This window comes from Bos indicus x Bos taurus, chromosome 3, assembly GCF_003369695.1.
Source record: "Bos indicus x Bos taurus breed Angus x Brahman F1 hybrid chromosome 3, Bos_hybrid_MaternalHap_v2.0, whole genome shotgun sequence".
In the NCBI taxonomy this organism is placed as follows: Eukaryota; Metazoa; Chordata; class Mammalia; order Artiodactyla; family Bovidae; genus Bos; species Bos indicus x Bos taurus.
The window spans coordinates 52,682,285-52,702,534 of NC_040078.1; the positions used below are offsets into that span (position 1 = coordinate 52,682,285).

Sequence of the window (20,250 nt, forward strand, 5' to 3'; positions counted from 1 at the left end):
TCGGAGAGGCGGAGTGCTGGTAGGGGTCTTCCCTGGCTGCTGCGGACGGGCCCGGCCAGGCCGCGGGCGCCGCGTCGCAGCACGCAGAAACCACGATTCGGCGGTACAGTACATTTTCGCACGGATTACAGGCAAACGCTGGTAGCTCAGTGTAAATGTCAAGCAGCAGCTTTTAATAAAGGAATGTTCAGATTGTTAGATTGCGCAGTACAATGTGAGTTCTGTGCCGCAACCCCTTCCCAATCCTACTTCAGTCCCCTCCCCCCCCCCCCCATTCCCGTCACACCTCGGCGCGCGTTACAAATATATTACATATTCAGAGTGATCTTGCCGCAGCGCCCGAGGGAGGGGCACACTCTCGGAGCTTAACATCCACCTCGCCGAGGGCGGCGGGACGCCCGGGCTGACCGCTGGCAACCGGAACGGGGAAAAGCCCCAGATCGGACCTGCTCTGCGGGCGCTTCTTTTACACTCCTACCCTCGAATCTCGGAAAGAAATTCCCATTGGCAATGGGATCCTAAAAGCGCCTAGCTAGGAGGCGGGACCTCCTGTTCTCGGCCAAGGGGCTCCAGTTAGGAGTATTTTAATTCTTTCACGACGGCCCTCCCAAACCTTAAAAACTTAACCAATTGCAGGCACACACACAAAGGGGGGAAGGGTAGCAAAATCAATCCGCCTAGTTCAAAGAGCCAGGGCGTGGGAGGAGGCTGCAGGGCGCTTGGCGCAGGGCCGAGTGCACAGCGGAGGGTACTATCGACCCGGCGCAGGCGGCAGACCCCACCCGGAAGATACCTGGCTGTGTGTGTGTCTGTGTGTGTTGGAGAGTGTCAAACCTTAATTCATCCCACTGCTTGCCTGTCTCTTCTCCCCTGCCAGCCAAGAGCCGCCCATCCTGAGAGAGAAAAATGTGAGTGTGGGCACATTACGCACCATTAGGGAGACACTACGGTTTTAATGTGGCCTAATTAGTGCCGCTAACAGAACAAATATTATTATATTGAATAATGATAATATGATGAAAATATTAATGCTTTTGAACTTTGCACGTGGGAGCCGTTCGCTCGGTTCTCCCGGGACAGCCGAAGCACGACTCAGACCCATGAGCAGCCGCGGTCCGACGCACGTCGCAGACAGGCCGACAGGCCGGCTCAAGGACATACCTGTGTCTTTGCGGACACACAAACCACACCTGGGCTACGCCATGTACCACCCACCACGCAAAAGACCTTTTAACGGCGTCCCCTTTTTCTCTGTAGCAGGCCGTGAAAAGCGAACCGTACCGGAGTCCGTTGGGGTCTCTTTCCTGCACTTTTGCTGTATACCCCAGGAATGCTGCGGTGTGCGCCCCGGGTGTGTTTCTCCTTAACAAGGGCCGCCAGACAGGTGGAGTTTCGGGAAGAGGACCTACCTAATTAGCATTTAAATTTACAGCCCCCCTCTTATTGCCAAATACTTTTCCCTTGGGAATTTGGTGCAAATCGGGCATTTGACAGTTAGAAAATGCGGAAGCCTCCTTAAAATATTGGAAATCTTAAATTCTCCTAGCGAGTTGGGAGGGTCAGGGGCATGGGGGAAGCGTGAACGGGTTGGGTGGAAGGCATGGAGTGACTAGTGGTGTACCAGCGTCCCAGACGATCAGCATACCCACTCCCACTTCCCTCCTCTCACCCCATTCTAGTGGAGCCCCAGAAGGCCGAGACGAAGAGGCTGGCAGTCCAGTGCTCAATACCTGATGACAGGCCAGCTCTTGGCTGCTGGGCTGGACAAAGGCAAGGGCCTAAGCAGAATTTTCAAATTGAGGCTATCAGTCTGTTCTGCAAAGTGGGGAATGTGTGGTCCTGGCCTGAGAGCGCCCCCTCTCGGGCTGAATTGCTTCCTCCCCACTGCTTGCGGGCCCACAGTTCAATTCCCCGCACATTTTGGGGTCCCTCTTCCCAGAAACTATGTCCGCGCTAGCTGCTGCTGATTCAGTGATTCTCCGCGGCAGCTTCTCCTCTGCCGGGTTCGTCCGGACTAGAGATCGCCTCCTAGACACGTGTCCAGTTCAGAAGATCCTGGGACAGGGGCAAGCGGTTCGACCTGGGTGAACCAAGGAGTTGGAGGATGTTGCAGACCCCGGAGAGGCTGTCAGAGTGGATGCAGACCGCCCCCGCCCTTCCCTCGCACCGAATCAGAGAACTCAACCCCGCCCGCACAGGAGGCAGGAGCAGGGGCGGGGAGCTTTCAATTTGTTCCAGTGATGGCTCTAACTTAATAAGGCGATTGATTAGCGCTCAAAGTGCCGTTTTAATTAGCCGCTTGTTAATTAACATCGCAAATGAATTTCCCCTTCCCTGATTGGCATCTTCACCCAGCGCTTTGAGGCTTTCGTCTCTCCTCTGCCTGGGCGCCTCCATTCCCTCTGAACCTCACGAGTTAGTGGAAGAATCAACTTCGTTCATAAACCTTAGAGCCTTAAGAGTTCTATTTATAGCAGTACTGACGTTGTCACACGGGGGCCCTTTCATTTCTCTAGGAACCCGTCTTGAATGGAAATGATTCAGTTTAGGAGAGGTGAAATAAAATCTCTCCCCACCTTCTCTCTCCGATCCTTCAACTGCTTCCACTTTTTTTTTTTTTTTCTGTCTCCATACCTGACTTGGAGGGAGACTTCATTCTACTTCCAAAATTTGGAACTCTAAAAAGTAGAAAGGAATAGATATGGGCTTCCCCTATTCCCTTACAGTCTTGGTAGGAGGGGGCTGGACCATTTCTTGGGAGCAAAAATCTAAGACTGTGTAACTTGCTGTAAAATTCTGCTGCTGAGGTCTGTGAACACATGTAGTTATTTCCTGTTTCCTTCAAGATGCTCCAAGAGTATTTTGTACCTTCCTGAAGCACACAGGAGAGATGCCTAGAGCCAATATGCACGCACACATTTGTAGCCCAGCACTCCAGTTAGGAGATTAAAGGTTTGACAATCTTTGGATATTTTTGCACTGTTATTACTCTTAGCTATGATAAAAATCCCTCACTATATCATATCCCTCTACTTGGGATACATCCCTTTTCTTTCATGACTGAACACCCACTTTTTTTCCTTTAGGAAGCCTTTCTGTTCCCCTATCTCCTCCCAGGGTAGGACTCCCCAGTCTTTACTTTTGTATCCTCACTGCAGCAGATTCATGTTGCCCTCTTGCATGTTCATGCTCCTGTTAACTCTCTCATTCTCAAGCACCTGGCACAGTAAGCATATTGTGCAATGTTTATGGGCTAAGTGAATGAACAAAATGAGTGAGCAAGGAAATGTGAAAAAATACAGCTACTGTATGTTACCTATAGAACCTCTACCAAATAATTGCCACCACTGCCTTGTTCACTTGTCGAACTCTTGCTTCACATTTTGTAAAGAGCTTATACATAGAAAGTCTTACTAGGTCATCACAAATACCCTATTCTATGCAAGGATGATACTCTTCTTTAATAGAGAAGGAAGTTGGTGACCAGAAAGGTTAAGTGCCTTGTTCAAGTACATTGGAAAGTAGCAAAATGAGACTGAAACTCCCTCTTCCAGCTTCCTATCCTTTACATGTCTACTTGCCTTCCTGCTGTTTGCTGGGCACAACACAGATCTAAGCCCCAAAGAAAGCCAACTTCACTCAGTCTCTTCTGAACTGCTAATCTTTGTGGTGAAGCTTATAGTTCTCACAAATTTTATTATGGTGTGTGAACCACCTCTTAAAACTTTTATTCCCTTAGAACAATTAGCAATGACATAGACTATCATTTAAACCTGTTCTGTTAAACAGTTTTCAGTTACCTTGTTCTTTGCTCTCACTTTACTTTTTGTCTCTCTCTCCTCCCAATCTCCACCCTCTTGGTTTCAGTTTAAGGGACTTAATTTCAGTGTTTTCATCAGTGTTTTAGAATATTATTTTCCTAAGCAAACAAGCTTCAAATAATTAAGCAGTTGGAAATATATTGATAGGCTGAAAAAACAAGCAAGCAAGGATGCCTTCAACGTTTCTGTAGCTTTGTAAACGGGGCGAGAGGTCACACTATCGTCAGGGAGTCAACCTTAGGAGGAGGAGAGCTTATTTGTGTATCTTGCATCTTTTATAAAAAAAGAAACAATAGCAGGCTCTTTCGGTTTGGGGCTCTTGGCGCCGCCCAGTGGAGGGAAGCGCCTTTGCACTCCATTCCTGTCAGCTGGCATTGTCATCAAGTGGATCCTTAGAAACATTCAAATTAAATGCGATAGGAAGAAACATCAGTTCTAACTTCATTGTAATCTATAGGTGCGTTTCTTCAAAGTTCAGTTCTGTTTTTTTTTTTAACCTTATGCTGCAGTTTAACACAATCCCAAATACCAAATTTTGATTATAAAAGAGGGCCACTGAGAATGTACTGAGAACTTGTTAAAATATTGGGATGTTTGAATCATTCTCTGTGGTGGGGAGGAAGCATCTTTAGTGGTGCTGAAGACTGATGTGTTCTTCAGAGCCAGTAAGAAAAAGTTCTTTATTATTCATAGTTGGCCAAAAAAAAAAAAAAAAAAAAGCTTTCTCTGAAGGAATTTCAAAAAATCTTTCAAAAATTAAAGAATTCTCTTTCTTCCTCTAAGAAAATGAAGACCTGAAAGTGGAAGGTCGTTTTCAAACCTGTGTCCGTTTAGGGACTATATTTCTTTGTATGTTTGTATATTTCTTCAACGGGAAACTCAGAGATTAATCCAGTTAATGCAACTCCTTTTCTATTCTTGGGGATTGGAAATGTGACTTCCTTGCACCCTGTTCTGGGTCTGAAATTTGATTTTCAAATGAAAAAATTATTCTTGCTCTGCTAAAAAGTGCACGACTTCTTTGGGTATAAACATACATACTCTCGGGAAAAAAGGCAAAAGAGGGATGTGTTTAAAGAAAAAAGAGCAAAGTTAAAAAACAAAACCCCAGGTCTGAAGAATTTTTTCTTTAAGTTTACCATCTAGTCTTCGAGTTCCTTTTTGGATATTCAGGCCAGTACTACATTTTCCTCCCTGGTAGGGACCCCAAGTCGGATCTTGATAAAAACCAAGATCGTATTTTCTCCCTCACAGCTGTCCTTTTCCAGAGCTGATCTCCTAACATCCCAGCCAAAGAAATCTATGATCTTAACCTTTTAAGAAAAGCTCATCCAAGACTTTCACAAGGTGCGGCCTACTGAGCTTCTGTTTGCTTCCCTTGAGAGTTTTTATAAAAGTGAACACTCCCTTCCCCCCAACACTTCCATCTTCTCTCTTCCTTTCTTTTTAGATTTTATTTTCTCTTCGGGTCATATTTCTGTCTCCCCTGCTAATGTTGTGAATTATTCCAAGCAAAAAATCCTGTCAAACCACCCAACACAAGCTGTGCGATCAGCCTTATGAGCTCTTGAGTCATTTTAGGCGTCGGAACAAAACAAAAACAGGTTTAAATGAATTATTTATCAAGGTAGAGAATAACTGATTTGTGCAATGCCTTCAGTCCAGGATCTTAAATTTGTTTTCACCCCTCCCCACTTCCCACCCAGAAAAAGCCGACAGGGAGGTGCGGCTGGGAGCCCCAGGTCTGGGAGGAAACACACGTCCTTTGGAAAGTTGGTGGGTGATGTCAGAATGAGAAGAACCGGAACTGATATTTGAGGGAGAAGGATAAGTTGCGTCCGCCTGCAGCCTCAGGCGGCCCCAGCGCCCTTCCTACAGAAGCCAATTGTGCCAGGGGCTCAGGGGGCCCGGCTTTGTGGGCGGGACACTGCCGCCTTGGATAAGAGAGATGTCTTCTTAAATCCCAGGCCCGTGGTTCCGAGTTTCCCCCGAGTGAGGCTGAAGCCCGGCCGGCAGGCTCCCAGGAGGGTCTGCTTGGCCAGTGAGCAAGCAGTTCCCGCTCCAAAGGCGGCTGGTCCAACCATGCTCCGGGCGTCATTCAGCCAGTTCTCGGCTTCCCGGCCCAGAGTGTAGGGACTCCATCCAGCCGGCCCACCACGCACTCCCGAGGGACTCCCCTCACCCGCTCAGGCCGCGGTCGGCCTCTATCTGCTGCTCGCCCCGCGTCCCCGCCTCGGCTCACGAACCCTGGTTTCTCCGCCAAAGTCCCCTCGTCTTCTGAGAGCCGCCTAGATTGTACATCTCCTCCCCTCGGTCTTCCGTCTTTCCGCTGTTCTTCTCAGAGACATACCCGTAAGAAAATAGCACGAAGATGGTTAAGAAACAGCTCAACACAACCTGGAAATAGCGCGGGCTTTTTTTTTTTTTTTTCCTGGGTCAAACACATCGAATTCCCTAGGAAAACGCAGGATTAGTCTCCCACCTACCCCCTTCCGGACCGAGGACTCACACAATGTAGTTCCAACAGAAAGGCAGGATCTTGTCCCAGGAGGTCATCTGCCTCCCAGACACCAACCCCACCCGCAAGTCCTCAACAGAAAAAAGTCGGCTCCTGTTAAGAGACCTTCAGAACCACAACTAAACCCAGATTTCAGCCCAGCCCTGGAAGACTTAAAAGGCCATTTTCTACCATCATTCTGCACCTAGTTACGGAAGCTATGCCAGCCACTCAGATTCATAGGGTTCTTAAAATGGTAATTTGGAGTAAAATGTAACTCAGAGAACTTTGAATCATTCATTAGCACCTTATAATTACTCTGCTAATTAGGTTGACACGGCACTTAATCAGGAGTAATACGCCGTCTTGTCAGTGGCACTTCCCATTACTCTGACATTCAACAAGAGACAGGTTGGAGACGTCCTAGAGAAAATAATGCAAGTTGATACCCTCCGACGAGGCGTCACAGTCAAGACACGCTCCAGGTCCCAAGTGGATCCACAGTGACTGTTTCCTTTCCAAAAGGGCGGCCGGAGAGGGCGAGGAAGGGTGGGGGGGTGGGGGGGGGGTTGTGGAGAGAGAAGGAGACAGAGATAGAGAGAGAGAGAAATTGAGACTGAGATCTGCCTGGTGGCGAGGAGGGCATACATGCTGCGGCCCCACCACTCGGTTCCCGAATCCCAGGCCGGCCTGATAGCACAGTGAACCTTGGCTGCCCTCGGCGCTAGAGAACGCCTCGAGGCATTATTGTCCCCGCTCGGGAGAAAGTGTCTGGCCACGTATTTCTTCCAGCACGGGCCCTGACTGGAGACCAGGCTGGCACCCCGGTTTTGAGCAGCAGGCTACTTGTCTTCCACCCCTACCGAGAGTGCCTGGTGGACGCGGATCCCTCTCCATTTCCCCCTCAGGGACCGGCTGCCCAGCTGGGCCACATCCGGGACGCCCGGGCTCTTTGGGGGAGAAATCAGAGCTCGGAGTCCGCCCGCCCACCCAGAGCTCAGGCTGCTGGAGTTACACACTTCCCCCTGGGTTCCTTCAGGGAGTCCCTTCCTCTGCTCTCAGTGTCTTTGGACTATTCAAGCGCTTGTTTGAAGAGATGCGTGGCGGCAGCGCTGGAGTTTAAAGGTAAGCCGCAAGATTCCTTTTCTCTTCCTCTCCTCTTTCCCCTCCCTCTTCGGACTTCTTAACGGCAAATCAATACTATTTTCTCGCTCTTCTCCCCCCACCCCCCTTTTCTTTCGCTTTTTCTAAAAACTCCGATTCCCTTCTCTAGTCTCCCTGTGCTCCCTTCCCCTATCTCCCTTTGCCCTCTCGCGTGATTGTGAACGCGGGGACCATTGTAGGACTAGGTATTTTGGTTGCAGGGAAAGGGATGTGCGGGTTCCGAAAAGAGCAGCGGGGCCAGAGCCGGGATAACTGACGGGTTCGCGAGTCGAGCGCCCATTGGCTCCTGGCACGTCGACGTCGCTCGCTTGCGCGGGCGCGGCCAATGGGGGCGCGGGGCCCGGCGCGCGGCCTCGGCGGCGGGGGCGCGGGGCCGGCGAGGCTCGGGGAGCAGCGGCAGTGGCCGTGACGTCACGGGAGGGGGTCGGCGCCGCCCGCTCGCCGCCGGATTACAAGCGAACGCGCCCGGCAGCGGCGGGAGTCGCTCGGCGCCGCGTCTCCGCTACCTCCTCCGCCTGCGCCTGCTCCTTTTTTTCCCTTCTCCTCTTGTTGCCGCGAACGTCGCGGCAGTGTCTGCTCCACAACTTTCCAAGAAAGTTCAGAAACTCGTCTCCGGGGCGGCCGGGTCGCGCGCGGCAGCTACTTCGGGGAGCCGCCGGGCAGCTCCGAGGGCGCGCGGCCGCCCGGGCTTCACGGTCGCTGCACCTGCCACGTCCGTCGCCGCCGCTGCCGCCTGGTGCCAGGCTGTGGGCAGACCCTGGCGGTGGCGGCAGCGGCGGCGGTGTCGGGGTCACCTCCTGCTGCCTCGCCTCCGTCTGGGTCCCCTGCGTTGCCACCGCCGTCCCACGTGCGCTATCGTTCCTGGAGCGCACGCTCGGTGCTTCCTCAACAATTTTTGTAACTTTCCCCCTCTATCTTCTTTTCTCCCAACTCCCCCTTTTTTCATTAGGGTAAAAAAAAAACAAAAAGTGTCGAAAGTGTCCACGGATTGCCACCTCCCAATTATCCTTCCTTTCCTCCCGCCCCACTTTTTTTTTTTTTAAGCGGCGACAACATTGTTTAGTGTTATTTTGTTTGAACGATCGATAGCTTCCTTTGCTTGGTCGAGGCGGCGGCGGAGTGGTGTGGACCTCATGTAGAAACGACAACAATGGAAGGGGCCAGCGGGTCGAGTTTTGGAATAGACACGATTTTGTCCAGTGCCAGTTCGGGCAGCCCAGGCATGATGAATGGAGATTTCCGCCCGCTCGGCGAGGCCAGGACCGCGGATTTTAGGAGTCAGGCCACTCCGTCCCCCTGTTCGGAGATTGATACCGTAGGAACGGCGCCTTCCTCTCCCATCTCGGTCACCATGGAGCCCCCGGAACCGCATCTGATAGCGGACGGGCCCCAGCATCACCACCACCTGCACCACAGCCAGCAGCCTCCGCCAGCCGCGGCCCCTCCGCAAAGTTTGCAGCCTTCGCCCCAGCAGCAGCAGCAGCCGCCGCCGCCGCCAGCGGCCCAGCAGCTGGGCTCGGCCGCCTCGGCCCCCAGGACTTCCACCTCTTCTTTTTTAATTAAGGACATCTTGGGCGACAGCAAACCTCTGGCGGCGTGTGCACCGTACAGCACCAGCGTCTCCTCTCCCCACCACACCCCAAAGCAGGAGAGCAATGCAGCGCACGAGAGCTTCAGGCCAAAGCTGGAGCAGGAGGACAGCAAAACCAAACTGGACAAGCGGGAAGAGTCCCAGAGCGACGTCAAATGCCACGGTGAGTCCCGCCGCCTCGGCTCCCTGGGCCGTTTAGCTTCTCCTCCTCCTGCTCCCCTTCCGTCTCGCGCGAATCTCTGATGGGATCCGAAGGCGCTTCTCAGCTTCCAAGGCGATCCGGCCACAGTCAAAAACTGCAAGCGAGAGGGAGGCCGGGGCGTGCGATTTGGGCACTCGTCCCAAGTTCTGTTTATTGTTAACATTTCTACATCCCCAACCCTCACCGCCACCAGCTCCTTCCTTTGTTTTACTTCATTTTAATTTATTAGGAAGGGGTCAGGCGGAGGGGATCTGACGGGAAGTTCTTTCAAATTTCGTAGTGCCTACGGGTGTGTTCACAACGTGGTGTTTATTTTTTAATGCAAATTATTGCGTTCCTCCCACACATAGTATTTTCTAAACACCCGCACAGGAATTATCAGATATAGAGAAGGAAAAAATGCCGAGTTGATTAACAGAGCAACTTAAAAAAAATTATTACATAGTGATTAATATAGGGAAGGCCACACGGTAAAAGATTATAATTAGTGTTTCAATTTTTAAAAATACCCTTCCTACTCCATAGCCCTAACTAAATATGTGTATTTCACTCAGAGTTTTGGCTCTTAACAAGTAATTGGGAGGTTGCATTTATGAATAAAATTTTATGTAATTGAATGTCTATTTTTGTAAAATCAGAAGATGGCAATGGAATTGTCCTTCAACTCCCTTTTTCCATTTTCTCACCAGAAAATTTCATAAGTGTTCTGGTCTTTGCATGGCAAGAGTTTTAATATCCAAGGCGAGTTCTTTTTTCCCCTTTACTGATAAGTTGATTATTACTAATCTTTGTCATCTCTGGGAAAGATGTGTGCTCTCTGGAAGGTAGGATATTGCCTCTTCATTTTACTATTGTAGCATTAGCATAATAGTGCCCAAAACAGATGTACAGTCTGGTCTGGCGATTTTTTTGTGCACCAACCTCCCCAGTGGGTCAATTAGAGAGATTATTGTTCTTCCTGCAGGGAAGATCAAGGAGTGAAGCAAAAAACGGGTACAAACAGAGAGGGATTGACATATCGATTTCCCAGCATTTCAGTAGAAAACCAAAGTTGACAAATAGAATCCGGAAATCTCTGGGCTGTCACCTGGATGGGCTCAGTGATTTTGAGCTGAACGCAGTGTCTGGGAGACATTCTTTCTGAAGCTTTAAGAGACCCGATGCAAGCAGTTGCAGAGAGCCAACATTTCCCAAGTGCAACTGAAAAAGGAAAACAAATGCCTATAACTTTTAGTAAACAGAAGAAGTAAAATGAAAAAGGTACCCCCTCATCAAAAAAGAAAAGTTGAAAGATCTTTTAAAACCTAATAAATCAGAACATACGAAGTCAGAGCGAAAACAGTAAAAGAAAGGGACAGGGTCTTTCTCAGTCAAGGAAACAATTAGGAAAAGGACCCTTTATCATAAAGTATTTTTCCATTTCCAAAGATGGGAAGATTCAACACTCTTTTGGAAGCCTTTTAGGAGCTCTGCACGAGGCTCCACATTCAATAGCTAGCAGTTGGTCTTCTTTCTCCATCCTGGCTAAGGCTCAAGTATGTGTATAAGGAAGATGGCAGAATATAGCCCCCCTGCTCCCCTCAGACCAGTGACTGGCTTGGGAATGTAGAAGTGTGTGCCAGGAGGACAGTCCATCCTTCCCCATTCCAGGCTACCTCAAGGCTATGTCTGGATTTCTGTGTAGGAACAAAGGAGGAAGGAGACCGGGAGATTTCAAGTAGCCGAGAGAGTCCCCCTGTGAGAGCCAAAAAGCCTCGTAAAGCCAGGACGGCTTTCTCCGACCACCAACTCAATCAACTGGAGCGTAGCTTTGAACGACAGAAGTACCTGAGTGTGCAGGATCGCATGGACCTGGCGGCTGCACTCAACCTCACTGATACCCAGGTCAAGACCTGGTACCAGAACCGCAGGTAAGGGAGGCTGTGGTGGGGAGCAGAGGCATCTGGTCATCTGAGTCAAGACAACTACACCAGTCTTCCATCCCATGTGGCCTCGGAGTCACTAGGGAGTCAGAGGGCCTGGAGTGGGCAGTTGGGGGGTTTTCAGACTGGAGTAGGGATTAGCCATACCTCCCAGGTGATGAGTAGCTGGAGTTTGGAGAATTTTGCACTTCTAAGTGTCTTTCATGTATGCTGTTTTTCTCTCTCAAATCTGAGTGGCTGAAATATCTCCCACTTTGCCTCCAAATCAATCAAGCCACACCTTCTTAAATCGAGACATCTGTGTAGCAGACACTCAGGCCCATAAAACCGATGCACTGCACCCTTTTGGGCCTGCCCCAGGATGGCTCCAAATATCTATAACCAGTCACTAAATCTGGCTATAGCTGTTCTGAAGAGCGGACCCACTGGCCTCGGCTTAAAAGTCCTTGCCTGGCCTGTGAGGCAGCCTGGAGGAAGGTTAGGGTTGGCAGCCAGTCAGGCATCTAGACTGAGGGTCTGTCCCCTATTCTGGCCACGTCAGAGCCCTCCAGGAACCACAGCTTCCCTTGAAAGGAAATTAGGAAAGGAGCTGGCAGTACTTGTAGGCCCCTGAACTGCAGTGCGAACACCCAAACCCGGCAATCTGGGGCCGAGGTTATGCCGGGTTTCTAAGCCTGACGGTTGTCTCCCTTGTCTCGATTTTCTCTCTCCCGCCTTTTCCCTCGTTTGTGTTCTAATCGTCCATAAGTGTGGTTGGAAATGCCCATCCAGTTGTCATCTTTACCATAATTTTCTGTCTCATTACATACGGTTTCAGCCACCCTAATTCTGTCGGAAAACATTAGTGTCATTTGTCGCCAATTTAAAACGGGCGACATGTTTATTAATTTGGCTGGAGCTGCCGGGTATGGAGGGCCCACCAGCCCTGAGTTCCTTCAGGAGGCATGTGAGCAAAGGCCTGCTGCCTCTTCTTCCTAGTGGGGGTGCGGTGGGGGAGGGAGGAGACCAAGAAAAGCGGATCACAGGTTTTAATTGTTACTCTCTCCCAGAGGAGACAAGATTTTGAAATGCATTTTTCCCCTCCTGGAATGGCCCCGAGGTACTGTCCCCTTGGGAGAGCCCTCCCTCAAACGAATTCCGTTTTGAAACCTTGTCACCTTCCTCACTCTGAGCCGCCCGCCTGCTGTAAGGTCCTGTCAGGCTGATGAGAGAGATGTGTCTCCACAGCCTTGGGGACCAAAAGGGGCAGGGGTCCCAGGCCCAAGAGCCTCTGTGTCCCTTTGTTTGCGGTTTCTTCTCACTCGGTCTGGAGGAAAGGGGGAGGGCAGAGAGCATACACTCTGGGATTGTTGGGGAGCCACTTGGGGAAGAGAATTAAAGGAGGGAGGAAGAAGACTGCCATAGAAAGAGTGGTCTCAGTTGATCTCTAGAGAAGTTTCCGCAAGTAGCCAAACTATAAGGGTGGCAACAGCAGAGCAAAACGTCCGGAGAAGGCAGCAAAGCTTGGGGAATTTCATTTATGAATGTCTGTTTGGGAAGCCAGCTTGGATTTGGGTGATTCTGTGAGGGAGAGGGTGGGATGGGGGCCAGGAGGTGTGGTTCCTTCCCGATTCTCAGCGCTCTCTAAGTCCTCCTTGTCCTCCCCGAGGAAGAAGAGGCCAGTAGGGGAGAGAACGGGCCTTGGGGCCTGGACTGTGCCCCCAGCCGCGGGGTGCATGCACATCTGTTTTTTTTTCAGGACCAAGTGGAAGCGGCAGACCGCGGTGGGCCTGGAGCTACTGGCTGAGGCGGGGAATTACTCGGCACTGCAGAGGATGTTTCCATCGCCTTATTTCTACCACCCAAGCCTGCTGGGCAGCATGGACAGCACGACCGCGGCGGCGGCCGCTGCCGCCATGTACAGCAGCATGTACCGGACTCCTCCCGCGCCCCATCCCCAGCTGCAGCGGCCCCTGGTGCCCCGAGTGCTCATCCACGGCCTGGGGCCCGGGGGACAGCCGGCCCTCAACCCCTTGTCCAACCCCATCCCAGGTACCCCGCACCCCCGGTGAAGAGCGAGCCTGCAGACCCTCCCTGTCCCCTCCCTGACCAGGACAGCTGCCCCTCCTCTCCCCCAACCAGGCAGTCTGCCCTCCCTTGCAGTCTACCAGGAAGTAAAGAAGTGAGAGAGGAAGATGCTCAGCAGTGGGCGGGGGGTCCCCCCCGAAAGTGCCAGCCCTCCGCACTTCATCTCCCCACCCCCAGAGACAGGGCTGGAAAGCTCCCCCACAGCAGTGTGACTGGCGAAAATGCTGACCCCACACAGAGTGCGACCAGTAAGTGAAAACATCAACAAAAACAAAAACCTCAAGTTCTTTTTAAAAATGACTTTAGGGACAAGCAGGAGGGAGGGTGGGGGGTGGGGTAAGGAGGGAAGAAAGAAGGGCAAGGAGAGGAAACTGCACAGGCAGAGAGAATTGTAGATGAACAGCCTCAGATTCCAAGGCAGAGGGCGTTGCTGTGGACATTCCGTCTGGCCCAGAGAAAAGAGGAGGGTAACTGAGAACTTTGCACTGAATTCTCATGACCTTTTTTCTTTTGGAAAAGTGGCATGCTCCATAATATGAAAAAAAATGTACATTTGAAATACTGAGTGATAAGTGATATATCATATTTATTATATGTTGTCCAAAAAAGAGTCACTTATATACCTTAGTAAAACATGATTTTTCTTTTCATGTCTTTTTGATTCAGTAAAATAAATGCTTAGACAAAAATATAGATTTTTTGGTGATTGAAAATTACAGAAATAAAGTTTATCTTTTTTTAACAAGTGATGAAATCCGAGGGAGCTGATTTTACTAAAGCAGAGTGTACTATGATGAAATGTGTCACTTGATTTAGAATTACCCAAAGTCCCTTCTGGAATATTAGGAATTTACAACATCTATAAAGACGTTGGGTTGACTTGGGTAAAAACAGCTCCATTTTTCATGTTGGGCTCTTCCGAGCCGTTAATTTGGTACGTGTGATTTTTTTTTCTTTTTAAGTGGATGATTTCAGAGCAGTTCGTGAGGCCGCAAGAGAAAATCTGTGCTTGTAGACTTGCTGGCCAAATAGGCAACCAACTTTCCTTGCTGCCCTGGCTGGCCTGGCAGCTGCAGCCGAACCGAGTCTGACCGCCATTCCTCCTTCTCCTAGGGCTCCTCTCAGCGGTGAGGGTCCGGAGCTCTGGGCAGCAGAGACGCCGGCAGGAGCTGGGCGGTGGGCGGGCAGACGTGCGGGCCGCGCAGCTGTTCTTCAGCCCGAGGCCGGCGCCCGCGTGGTGGGACAGCCTGCAAGCAGGAGGCTGTAGGGCGCGCAATTAGGGTGCCCCAGGGACTCGGAGAGGCCTGGCTAACAAACCCTGGTTGTGCTTTGATCCCTGCCTTCTTGTTCCCCGGCGGGCATCCAACCCCTAGCCCCGCACCGAGCCTCTTGCCCTGGTGAGTTGGCTGTGATGGGATGCCTAGAGCGGAATGCAACTCTGGCCGAGACAGGTGTGCTGAGCTTTTTATGCGCGTCCCTGGATCGTTGGGGACCACTAGATAAGAGGCCAGAGGATAGTGTAGGTCAGCTGCTTGTTTTGGGAGTGTGTATCAGTGTGTGAGAACCGGTGTGTAATACTCTTAGCACCTTGGCCAGAGCCTCACCTCATCCAGAGCCTGACCTCAGCCCTAGACCTCCCTCCCTTACTAGCTCCCAAGAGGCTGAGCACTCCCGACTAGGGGAGGCAGAACTGAAAGGGGATGGTTGTACTGTTCCGGGGCTACTCCCACCTTCTCCAGGCTGGAGGTCACTTCTCCCGTTGTCAGAGAGTTGAATCCCCATCTGGGTATCTTCACATCTCTGTCTTCACTCTGGCCCTAGTATGTAGTCAAAGGAGTAAGACTTGCAGCTAAAACACATCCAGACCCATTTTCCAACTTTCTCTGATGTTTGAATCTTAGTAGAGTTATAAAAACATTTTTTAAAAATGTGGAGTGCTGTGGGAGTGTGTGTTGGGGAGGAGTGGGAAAGAAGAAGGAAAGAAAGAGGTGAAATCCAGGAAGAAATTGCCTTGGGCACCTCGATCAGACTTTGGCTAATTAGGGAGTGATTTATCTCCAGCTCATCAGTTTGCTTTAAAAATGGTCGTGGTCTTGTTTGATTCTAACAAAAGGGTCTGGACTGGCCCTTCTCATTTTCTTCCCGCTGAGCCGGTACAAACTCAAACAGCTGGGCTAGGCTGGAAACTGGGCACCACTGTGTCTAGTGGGAATGCCCATTGCCTGGACAGTCAGCAGACTCTCCTTGTTCTATCTTAGCTGCTGTTGGATTTTACAATCATGTTTAAATACTTCAGGTCCTTAAATGGTCCACCTGGGTCTAAAAAGGCACTTTCCAGGACCTGAGGGTCGGAGGTGGGGGGGAGGCGGTGCTACAGCTTCTGTCTGCACTGGCCCCAGGGCTGATCATCTTTGGGGGAAAGGGGGAGCTGAGAATTCATTGGTGCTCACACATTCAAAGTTCCCTACTAAGAATGACCTCAAGTTCAGTTGGGAAAAGCACATAAACAAACCTTCAAATATAAACAAAATCATAGAACCCATCTGCTACCAGCAGCCCGCCAACCACTCTGCTGGGGAGCCTGCCAGCTACCCCTTCACTCTCAAGGCCAAACTGGGACTCCAAACATGCACAATGAAGGGGGAAACACCATGTCTACAGGGACCAAGGTTTCTTAATTAACCTCCTATTCCACTGTTGCTAGCAATTAGTCTAGATCTACCAGAGTCCTCCCAAATGTGTTTTTGCTTTAAAACCATGTTTTCTTTCACCCCCTAAACCATGCAGCTGAAAGTGTCAATTCCCTTTTAAATTTGTTTTGGTGATTTCCTGTTGCATAGAAGGTAGCAAATGGAGTGAGTGTGTGTGTGTGTGTGTGTGTGTGTGTGTGATGTGGTGGTAGGATTGTTGTCCCAGGGAGAAAGTTGAGTGCTGGATCCCTTCTTTTCATTTTTTTCTTTCTGTAGCAGTACTACAAGGGGCACCTCAGCAGGTGCCCTTCTATTCAAATGTTCCCAAACTACTGCTAGGAAGTCAAATGCAAAAGTCTGTTTTCTCAAAAGAAGTCCTTCTGTCTGTGCCTGCCCAACAAAGTAGGGAGGTTGGCTAAAAGGTGAGGAGTACAACACCAGGTTTTCCGAAAAAAAAGCAAGGAACAGGATAACAGACAAAGGTCTTTTCACCAGGGAGATCCAGAGTTAGTTGTGGAGGCTCAGAGGTCTTCTGGTCCTGGGAGCTGCACTTCTTTTCTTTTTCCCACCTTCAGCTGGTGTCAGAAGGACACTCTACTGCTTGCTCCATTTGGATTGCTTCTTTGATTAAGTTGGGGACTGGCAAAACAGGGATTTTCAGGGGCATTCTTTCCTTGCTACAGAAACACAGGGGAAAAAAAAAACCCCACTTGTTTCGGAGAGATGTTTAAACACAAAGACCCCTTAAACTTGCTCTCTGTAAGATCAGCTCTGAGACTCCAGCAAACCTAGCACTAATTGGTAGTGAGTGTGAAACAAGTTAACTCCCCATCTAGCAGCCAGCCATTCTAACCCCAGCCAACAATTTTCAATGAGTTGCAAAGTAATGATTGCTGCTTGCCTCCATGCCTCCAGCAAATATACTTAACACCTTGTATCAGTTTATTTTTGCTCCACCCCTTAAAATGAAAGCCCACATGATGGCAAATTAGACAGCTGATTCCCTCCATTGCAAATAAAACTGCTTACCGCAAACCAAGACTTTCCTCCTCCTCCCTCCCTGCCATCTGACTCCTGCCTAAGCAGCCCTTCCCCAGGAGTCTGCTGAATCCCACCTCCCCTCTTTAAACAGGCAGCTTGTTGTGTTATATTTTTAACTTTCTAAAAATATTTGGAAAAGCTCTCCCCAGGGGGAAAGAAACTTTAGTCCTTATTAAGCAATGTGGTTACAAAAATATACTGGAAGAGAGCTGCTTGGTTTTCTAAAAAGCCAGACATGCCTTGAAGTCAACATGCTTGGAAAGAGACTGACTTTTTATCACTGGTGGGCATATCAGGGGCAGAGCCGAGCCTCCTAGGGAACTGATGCTTCCTCCTCTGCGATGAATTCTTGGTGTGGGAAAGCTGGTTTGTCCTGTGTTTTGGTTGTTGGCTAGGCAATTAGGCAGAAGGGTGAGTGGGGGCTTCTCCAGGGTTTACCTCACGGACCCTGGAACAGTGCCTCCAGGCTTCTTGAGCTTTCACTAGGTCTTTGTCCAGCTTCTTGGCCAGTTCCAGCCTTCCTCTCTAACCACGCCTCCTTCCCTGGAGTTGGGGGCCTGTGTGCCCCTCCCTTCTTCTGGAAGGTAGAATACCCCTGGTGCTTAGTAGGGGTAAGTGTGTGGGGTTAGGGATGTGTGTGTTCAGAAAAAGGGAGGTATCACTGGCCTATCGCATTGGAAAACCAGATCATCTGTCTCAGGGCGATGAGATGACCCAGAAGGGACTTGTCCCCTCCCCTTCTTCCAGCTGAATTCTGAAAGTCCCTGTCAGTCTTAGTGTTGCTGTGTGGACGGCCCCAGCCAACCTCGCATTCTCAGTTTCTCCACCTTCTTTCTCTCCTCGGGCCTCCCTCTCCAGTTTCTCTCTCCTAGCACCACAGACAGCTCCTTGGGCGAGCGGTGGAGCAAACTGCCGGAGGCTGGAGGGTTCCCCGCAAAGCCTAGGCGACCGCAGGGGGCGCACCCGGGAAGGGTCGGCGGCGCCCGCGGGGGAGGTCTGCGAGGTGATTACAAAGCACCCTCCCTGGCAGCGCTTCCTGATTAGCTCTAAGACCAAACAGGGTCACTTTCCAAAGAACAAAATCTTCAGATCAATAAAGTAATTCAAAACCCAAAAGATCTTGGGGTAAGTAGTGCTCAGTGACAGATCAACTCTAAACCGTCCCTATTTAATAAGTTCTTAGCGAAAGCCGACTGGGAAGGAGAGGGGCCTCAGTTCTGCCGCTTCGAAGCCCCTGCGCCGCGGCCGTAGCGCAGTCGCCAGTGGAACGGCTCTCAATGGCATTCTTTTGTTGTTTGTTTGTTTTTACTTTCTCGGCTAGCGCAGCCCCGACTCTGCTCAGCGAACCGCCGCCTCGGTCGATGGAAGCCCAGGAGAAGCACTCCTGAGGCGGCCGCCCTGCAGGTAGCGTTAAGCTGAGGCCCGGATTTCCACTGCTTTTCCACCTCGCGTCTCCTTTCCCCGGTTTTGGGACTCTCCCAGCTCCCGTTACTATTTGGTTTGGGATAGCGGGTCGACCCCGCAGGAGCTCCACTGAAAAAGGAGGACCTTCGCGAGCCCGAGATTGAACTTGTACGATAAAAAGGGCTTTTGTCACTTTGTGGAGTTGAGGGATTTCCGCCCCCACCCACCTCTGCGTCTGCCCGCCTGACTTGATTCTTCAGTGAAGAAGCCCTGGAAGTGGGATCCTCTTTCCCACTCCCAGCAACACACACACACATTGCAGCCCGTTATTTATGCCGCGGTTCCCATGTCCCTCCATCGCCGGCCGGCTGCGCTCTGGGTCTCCAGCGGAGCGCGCCCAGGCCGGGCCTCTGCGATCCCCACCTCACCCAACCCCGGACAGCCCGGCGGCCCCAAGTTCCTGATCCCCGTTACAGACGGTGTGGGAGAAATGAGTGCATCAGGACAGGGGCTGTAGAGATCAGGGACAGGAATTTAAATACTTTCACGAAAGGTGCCTGCGCAGGCCCTACAGAGCTGGGTCCCCTGTTCTCACATCTCACTAGGCTTGGGAGAAAATACGAAGCGTCCTCCTGTGAAGATGATAAAATAATCGTTGCCCAAGTAGAAGCTCCTATCTGTATCCCACTTCAAACACTCCCCCACCCCCAAGGCCTCAAGGTTGCAAATGAACGTCTCCCTTCAGATTTTCCCTCGGGTCTAAGAAGCCAACTCCTCATTGTTGATTATCCCCACCCCCTCTACTGCCTCTCTGGCTCTCCTCTTCCTCTTTCCCTTTAGAATTAGAGGAATGGAAATGCTGAGTGGAATTTAGATGTTGACAGAGACTTTTAGCTGGATCGTGGGTTACCCACATTTGAAAGCCAGGCACCATTGGGGGAGCTCCCAGTACATTCAGGGACTGGAGAAGGTATTCCAAGGTGTGCATGGTTATGTGAAACCGGAGAAAAAGTTTTCTTTGGAGCAATGTGTATTTATACCACTGCCTAAGGAGAGAGGAATTAGTGATAGTGCATTGTCCCACAGCTCCTATACCACACAATTAGAATGCCCATTATGGAATAATAGTCTATTTCTACTTTCTAAAGCCAGTTGGCTGATAGAGTGTTAGGAAAAGGATATGGAAGTGCTACTCACTTTCTACCATAGGAACTACCATAGGGAAGTTAAGGTACTGTTTATAGCTTTCAGATGTGGGGCTTGTTCAAGTGAAGAGACCATAGTAGGTCTCTTTCTCACAGTTTCCTGGTTGACTGAACTGCTAGTAAATTACTTTCTAGTGATCTAATATGAAATTTTTGATTTTCCTAATACTCCTCATTTGAGAAAACAGGCATGCCATAATTTCTGAAAGATCCAATAAGGATCAGATTGTTCAACTTCCTCTTGCACCAACTCTTAGCATTCTCACACCCCCAAGCTGGGCATCTGCAGACCTATGGGCAGGGAAGTTCTAACCCAGATATTAATAGACGGAGATGTCCATTGGAAGTAGGGCTATAATCACTTAGAGACCTCAAATTATTATTCATCTGCCCTATTTCCAACACAGGTCCCATTGACAGAAACTTACAAAACTGTTACCCTTAGATTAAGAGGATTTCAAAGGGACACCTACTTTTTCACTAGCCCTGAGTGAATACACTGTGGCATTACATTACACATACTCATATGCGAATAAATGCGTAGCTGTCACATAATCATTCATTGCTATGCATCAATAGATTAGACCAGAAAATCACATAAAACATAAATGGATAAATGCGAGTATGCGGTAATTCATTTTGTCTT

At 50.1% G+C, this 20,250-nt stretch overlaps 1 protein-coding gene across 1 annotated transcript; it reads left to right on the forward strand.

Annotated features, from left to right (window-relative positions):
• Positions 1 to 7,945: 7,945 nt before the first annotated feature.
• On the forward strand, positions 7,946 to 13,914 carry BARHL2 (BarH like homeobox 2). Its single transcript, XM_027536566.1, has 3 exons — positions 7,946 to 9,236; positions 10,960 to 11,185; positions 12,936 to 13,914. Exons 1-3 carry the CDS (start codon positions 8,633 to 8,635, stop codon positions 13,246 to 13,248), a joined length of 1,143 nt encoding a protein of 380 aa, XP_027392367.1. The 5' UTR covers positions 7,946 to 8,632; the 3' UTR covers positions 13,249 to 13,914.
• The last annotated feature ends 6,336 nt before the right edge of the window (positions 13,915 to 20,250 follow it).